General features: G+C 39.9%; 1 protein-coding gene across 1 annotated transcript; it reads left to right on the top strand.

The window, feature by feature from the left end:
* Positions 1-215: 215 nt before the first annotated feature.
* On the top strand, positions 216-5,174 carry LOC128293795 (uncharacterized). Its single transcript, XM_053029324.1, has 3 exons — positions 216-290; positions 4,302-4,467; positions 4,702-5,174. The coding sequence occupies exons 1-3, from the start codon at positions 216-218 to the stop codon at positions 5,172-5,174; spliced, it is 714 nt and encodes a 237-aa protein (XP_052885284.1).
* The last annotated feature ends 2,085 nt before the right edge of the window (positions 5,175-7,259 follow it).

Here is a 7,259-nt window from a genome sequence, read left to right on the forward strand (position 1 = left end):
CAGCGGCTTTTATGGATTTGATGAACCAAGTGTTCCAGCCCTACCTGGATCAGTTTCTAGTGGTGTTTATATATGACATTCTGGTGTATTCGAGAACTGAGGATGAGCATGATGCACATCTCCGAGTTGTTTTTTAAATTTTGAAAGAGAAACAACTTTACGCTAAATTCAGTAAGTGTGAATTCTGGCTACGAGAGGTAACTTTTCTGGGCCATATGGCACCTGCTGATGGGATTAGGGTTGATCCTCAGAAAATTGAAGCTATTCTGGAGTGGAAGCAACCCAAGTCGGTATCTAATATTCAAATTTTTTTGGGTCTGGTAGGGTATTATAAACGTTTTGTGGAAGGGTTTTTGTTGATTGCTGCACCTCTGATTAAGTTGTTACGTAAAGGGGTGTCTTTTAACTAGACTAATAAGCAATAAGAAAGTTTTAAGAAGCTTAAGAAAGTTCTGACTGACGCCTTTGTCTTAATACAACCAGAGTCTGGAAAAGAATTCACTGTCTATAGCGATACATCACATGTTGGTTTAGGATGTGTGTTGATGCAAGAGGGTAAGGTGGTGGCTTATGCATCTTGTCAGCTTAAGACACATGAGGCGAAATATCTGACACATGATTTGGAGTTGGCCGCTATGGTATTCGCACTAAAAATTTGGAGGCATTACCTATAGGTGAGAACTGTATCATTTACACGGATCACAAGAGCCTCAAGTATCTCCTCATTCAGAAAGAGCTAAATCTTAGGCAGCGTAGATGGATTAAGCTGCTTAAAGATTATGACTATTCGATTGAATACCATCCTGGTAAGGCTAATGTGGTGGCCGACGCACTGAGCCGTAGGGCTATGATGGATCTGAAGGCGATGTTTACTCGTATCAGTTTATTTGACAATGGTAGCTTTTTAGCAAAATTCCAAGTTAAACCGAGGTGGATGGAACATATTAAGGGTAAGCAATTGGAGAATGAGTCACTGAGTTCTAGTTTCTGACAGATTGAGAGTGGGGAAACTTTAGATTTTGTACTGAATAGTAAAGGGGTACTTTGTTTCCATGGGAGAGTCTGTGTACTGAAGGATACTAATTTGAGGCAGCCTATACTGCAAGAGGCGTATAGTAGTTCTTATGCTATTCATCCTGGCGGCAATAAGTGTGACAGCCTGATTTTAGGCCCAGTCAAAATAGTAGTTTTGGAATCACTAACCCGAGGTCGAAGAAATCATTTTTAATATTATTTTATGTGGGATGGCATGTTTATAAAGGTGCATGAAAATTTTGGTGATTTAATTTTAGCGTTTGTGAGCTTAATTGCAAAAAAGGACTAAATTGCATAAAGTGCAAAAGTCCTATTTTGATAGCTAAAGGGTGTCAAATAGCTAGAGAACCTAAATTGGGGGTCTTTAAAGGGTAATTATACCTAGAAGCATGGCCAGCCGTAGGAGACAAAGATGGTCAAAATGTCAAAATTTGGTGGGTTTGGTGACTAGATTGACTAAAATAAAATAAAATAAAGAGAAAGGATATCATCTTTTTTTTTCCTATCTCTTCTCCATAAAAAATTTAGCTATCGTAAGGGTTTTTGAGCTTCAAAAATTTCAGCCACTCTCTACTCTTGCAAGTAAGTGACTTTAATGGATTTTCTTGAAAATTTTTACATTTTTGGAACCCTTAACTATTTTGTTAAATGGTTAAAAGTCTAGGGTTTTACCATGAAAGTGTTCATGTTGTTTTCTAAAATTTTATGGAAGAAAATGAATCATGGTTGTGAAATAGTCGACTTTTGTGAAGGGACTTCTCATAAAAACCCTAATAGGACCATTTTGTGAAATTTGTAAAATAGATAGTAATTTTGTGAAATATTGAAAATTTGGGGTTGTCATAAGAGAGATAAATGGTCAGTTAGACTTGACTAATAAGGAAACTCGATAAAAATTGATTTTAAGGCTTAGAGGTAAGATGGTCATTTTGTGAAAGTCTAGAGGCAAAATGGTCATTTTGCCCAAATCATAAAATTATTGAGCGCTTAGATTTAATCGATGATTAAATGACTAAATTTTGCCATTTTAGATCAAGAATTACTAAATCTGAACCTAGATAGAGGGAAGGCCAAGCAAGTAGATTAAATCAACTAGTCACCACATTTTAAGTACCGAGGTAAGTTGTATGTAAATAATACAACTACATTGTTATTATATGTGTTTGAATTGATATAGAATAAATTGCTTGTTTGTGGAAATGATTATGTATGATGAATATTGAGATAGTAGAACTCCCGTTTGAACCTTAGGAAATAAATCTAATATTCATGCCATGACATTTGGGTTATTTGTATGCTAGTGTAAGACATGTCTAGGACATGCATCAGCCACATTATGAGAGCCAGTGTAAGAACATATCTGGGAAATGGCATCGTCATTGAGACGAGAGCTAGTGTAAGACATGTCTGGGACATGCATCGGCTACGAGATGTGTCAGTGTAAGACCATGTCTGGGACATGGCATCAGCACGTATAGAGGTGTCAGTGTAATACCATATTTGGGACATGGCATCGGCACAAATATGTGAGAGCTAGTGTAAAACCATGTCTGGGATATGGTGTCGGCCTCGATTTCGATAGTCAGTGTAAGACCATGTCTAGGACATGGCATCAACTTGATGGATGAGCCAGTGTATGACCATGTCTGGGACATGGCATCAGTATTATACCCTATGTTTGAGGCTTAGTGAATATTCGATAGCATTCCAAATAGTCCAACAGTGAGAGTTACAGTTTAAGGTAAATGAGAAATGTATAACCATGTTGTGAGTGGTACAGGTACCTATTTGAAATGTATGAGATGTGAGCTCAATATATGCTATGTGAATTGTATTGGATAGTGATGAGTAAGTTGTGCTTATGCCTACTTTTTTATTATGAGTATGATGATGAATGGTAAATTTGTTGTTATATTTATTCGCATGCAACTACTAAGCTTTATGCTTACTCCATCTCCTTTCCATTTTCTTATAGTGCTGCCTAATTAGCTTGAGGACCATCGAAAGTCAGAAGCATCGATCACACTATCAACCGAAGCATTTGGTATAGTTGGTTTTATTATTTCGAATACGGCATGTATAGGGCTTAGACTTTTGAGCTTTGTGTCAATGTTAATTTGGCCAAATGTGTTGGCTTCTGATGAATCCCTTCATTTTGTATAAAGCCTTGGATAATGGCTAATGTTTACTATTAGTATATGCAAATGATGATATTTTCATGAATGAGATAATGCCTTGTGTGGCTGATTAGACCTTATATTGTTGTGTGGATTTGTTATATCAGATGTTATGTAGGTTAGTGCAAGTAAGGGTGGCAAAAAGGCTCAGTTAATAGCTTCACGGGTAGACACACGGGCGTGTGTCTAGGCCGTGTATCCTCTACACGTAAAATTTACAAATCAATATGCATGGTAGTAAACACACAAGCAGAGACACGGTTGTGTGTCTCAGCCGTGTAGAGGACACGGCCTCCGGCCAGGGCGTATGCCTTAAATTGGATGCTGACGTCAGAAACAGAATGTCAAGGTTTTTGGGCATGGGCTAAGACACGGGTGTGTCATGGCCATGTGAGGGACACGGGCAATGAACACAGGCGTGTGTCAGGCAGTGTGAAAACCCCTGTAGGTTCAAATTTAGAATTTAATTTGCACGGCCTCGGGGCACGGGAATGTCCTCTTGTGCTTAGGCATGACATGGTGGCCACACGGGCATGTTGCCCTTCCACACGGGCGTGTACCCTGATCCAAGGTTCATTCTTTATAAAGTTGGTTTAATGACCCAAGTCGGTTCTGAATGGCTTCCAATGGATGTTTAAGGCCTTGTAGGCCCATTTTGAGGAGTTTAATCAAAGTTCAAAAGAGTTTTAAATTTTAACGGGCTCGTATGATCTGACTCAGTACATATGTATGTGATTTGTGAACGGTAATGCCTCGTACCTGGTATCAGTGTCAAACTCGGGTAAAGGGTGTTACAATAAGATGTACCAAGACCTTCGTGAGTTATATTGGTGGGCAGGTCTTAAACGTGAAGTTGCCGACTTCGTGGGTAAATGCGTTACTTGTTAGTAGGTTAAGGCTGAACACCAATTACCTTCTACGTTTCTTCAGCCAGTTAAGATTCCGTTGTGAATGTGGGAGAGAGTGACTATGGACTTCGTTAGTGGACTGTCCTTAACACCTACTAAGAAGGATTCAGTATGGGTCATCGTGGATCAATTGACCAAATCTACCCATTTCATACCTTTTTGTACTGGTTACTCGTTGCAGAAGCTGGCTAAACTATACGTGTCTAAGATAGTACGATTGCATCAGGTTCTGGTTTCTATAATATCTGATAGAGATCCTCGCTTCACGTTTCGGTTCCGAAAAAAGTTACACGAGGCTTTGTGTACAAGGTTGGACTTCAGTACTACCTTTCATCATCAGACAGATGGTCAGTCAGAGACGGTGATTTAGATATTGGAGGACATGTTAAGAAGTTGTGTGATTGACTTCCGAGGCAGTTGGGAGGACTATTTACCGTTAGTAGAATTTGTGTATAACAATAGCTACCAGTCTAGCATACAGATGGCACCTTACGAGGCACTATATGGTCGTAGGTCTCGTACTCCTTCGTGTTGGACTGACTTGGGTGAGTGGCGTGTTCTGGGTCCTGAATTGATTTCAGATACTAAGGATAAAGTTAGGTTGATTCGAGATCAACTGAATACGGCATCTGACAGAAAGAAGTCATATGCAGATTTGAGGCGTAAAGAGATTGAGTATTTTGTGGGGGACTTAGTATTTCTCAATGTCTCACCGTGGAAGAAGGTACTGAGGTTTGGACAAAAAGGCAAGCTTAGCCCTAAGTTCATTGGGATTTACCGTATACTGAAGCGTGTGGGACTGGTTGCCAATCAACTTGAGTTACCTCTGAAGTTGGATCGGATTCACGATGTATTCCACGTATCCATGCGGAGACGTTATCGTTTTGATCCCACGTATATTGTCTCAGCGGAGGAGATTGAGGTTAGGCCGGATCTAACTTTCGAGGAGGAACCGATTCAGATTCTAGAGCATTATGTAAAAGTGTTAAGAAAGAAGTCCATCCCACTAGTTAAGGTACTTTGGCATAATCACAGCTCAAAAAAAGCCACGTGAGAACTCGAACAGGCGATGCGACAACAATACCCTCATCTATTTTGATCAGGTAAATTTCGAGGCCAAATTTTTTTTAGAGGGTAGAGTTGTAACACCCAAAAATGTAGGTACTTATTTTTCGTATGTTGTGTCACACAAATGCATGTCTGCTTCAGTAGTTAAGTGTCCTGAGAAGTGTCTGAGGAGTCCTAAGTTCAAGTCTTGGCTTGTGCAGAAATTTTGTTCTTACTTGAAGTAACCCTTGCCTTTAGTTAGTAGACTTTTAAATTACTGTAAGTAGAGCATGACAGAAAGGGCCTGCTGGTCAAAGGGTAAGTGGCATGTTATTGCTGCTAAAGGTCTTAAGTTCAAGTCATGTGTTGCACAAGGAATCTTTTATTTTGTTGTTGTGCCGTGTAGGAAGTTGAATATTAATAGAACTCTGAAGCTAATGGGCAGTTGAAGTGTTTGAGGGGTGAGGGGAGTGTGTGGCCGAATTTTAGGAGTGATTTGGTGAGGGATTTTATGAGAGAGTTAAGAGAGGTTGAGGTGTGTGGGATTAGTTTGCCGAATGTGGGAATTCCACTATGCCAATTCGGTCATAGGCTCTTAGTGTCGATATTGTGTGGTTTTGCTCTCCATTTTTGGTAGTTATTGCTCCTTTTGCTTCTTTTCTTTCTTTGGTTGGTGGTTTTGTTTGGTAGCCGGATACTAAGTGTGACCATTTGGGAACTTCTCATTTGGGTTTTTCAACAGTGCCTTACAGACCGACCTCCACTGTTCTCTCTACACCCTTAACAGTCACTCTCTCTCTTGTTCTTTTTGTTTGGCCGAACACCCCTTTCCTCTTTCTCAAACTTGTTTGGGTTTTATTTTGGTTTTGATTGGTTCTTCCTCTCTTTTCCCTTTCTCTCAATTGACTTTCCCATTAACCAATTACACCTTCTTCCTTCTCTTTTTATTTGGATACTTGGGCCAATTTCTACCTAGCTCTCTCTCCATTTCTTTTGGTTTTTGCATTTTTTCTTTGAACAATCAGTTGGTGCCTGGTTCTTCTCTGTTCTCTCGTTTTTTTTCTCTGTGTAGTAATATTACTTCTAACATCTTCCTTTTCTACCATTTATGGCTAGAGACGGGTTGGTGCTATCCTTGCCTCTGTGGTGTGGGTTTTCTTTTTGAGATAGAAGGCCGATTGTTTTCCTTCCAAAAAATCAGTTTTGCGATTTTGGTAAGTGCTATATGTTAGTTCAAACTGTTTACGCAAACATTCATAATAAAGGTTAATAGGTTTCGGTTTGAGAGTAGATGAGCTGTAGGAGCCTATAATCAATCTTCAGAATCGATTGAAGTGTGAAGAGTCTTAATCGTTTGATCAAGGCAAGTGTAGAGTTATAGTATGTTTAAATGTTATTTGAGGGATTGTTAACCCCATAGATTAAAGGACTAATAGTGTATTGTGTTGATATAGGTTTGGGGAACTCTTGAGCTAGACGCACGTTTTCACAAACAAGTGTGTAACCACACTACTATAAACGTAGATCGAAAAAAGCTGAAAAATATGATTATTGACGCTACACGAGCGTCGCTCACTCGTGTGGTAATCTGAACGATTAAAACGTGGGCGTTTGATCATGGAGGACACCACGAACAGTTTTATGGGCTTAGGCCGTTTTGGGCCATGTTGGGCCAAAATAGGCCGTGTGGGCTACATAGACTTGTGAGCCCCAGACAAGTAAACCACACAAAAGCATGGAGAATATTGGGCTAGGCTGTATAGTTCACGTGGCTAGGGTCATTACTGGGCTAAACGGGCCACACGGGTATGTGGGCCCACTTGGGCCCGCAATACGGGCCTTAGGCCCATTTTCACTGTTCGATTGTTAAGGTTGCACGAGTCGCCCGAGACGACTATGGACGTACTATTGGGTTGGAAAGTATACCTAGACCCCAATTTGATGAAATGACTGTTATACTACCCTTATTAGGTAAAATGACTGGTATACCCCTATGATATGTATGACTGTAATTGAGCATGACATGTTGCATACACGTATGGTATTATAACATGACATATTGCATGGGGATGGGTTTATTATATTTGGAGGA

The sequence above is a fragment of the Gossypium arboreum genome, chromosome 6, assembly GCF_025698485.1.
Source record: "Gossypium arboreum isolate Shixiya-1 chromosome 6, ASM2569848v2, whole genome shotgun sequence".
Taxonomy (NCBI): domain Eukaryota; kingdom Viridiplantae; phylum Streptophyta; class Magnoliopsida; order Malvales; family Malvaceae; genus Gossypium; species Gossypium arboreum.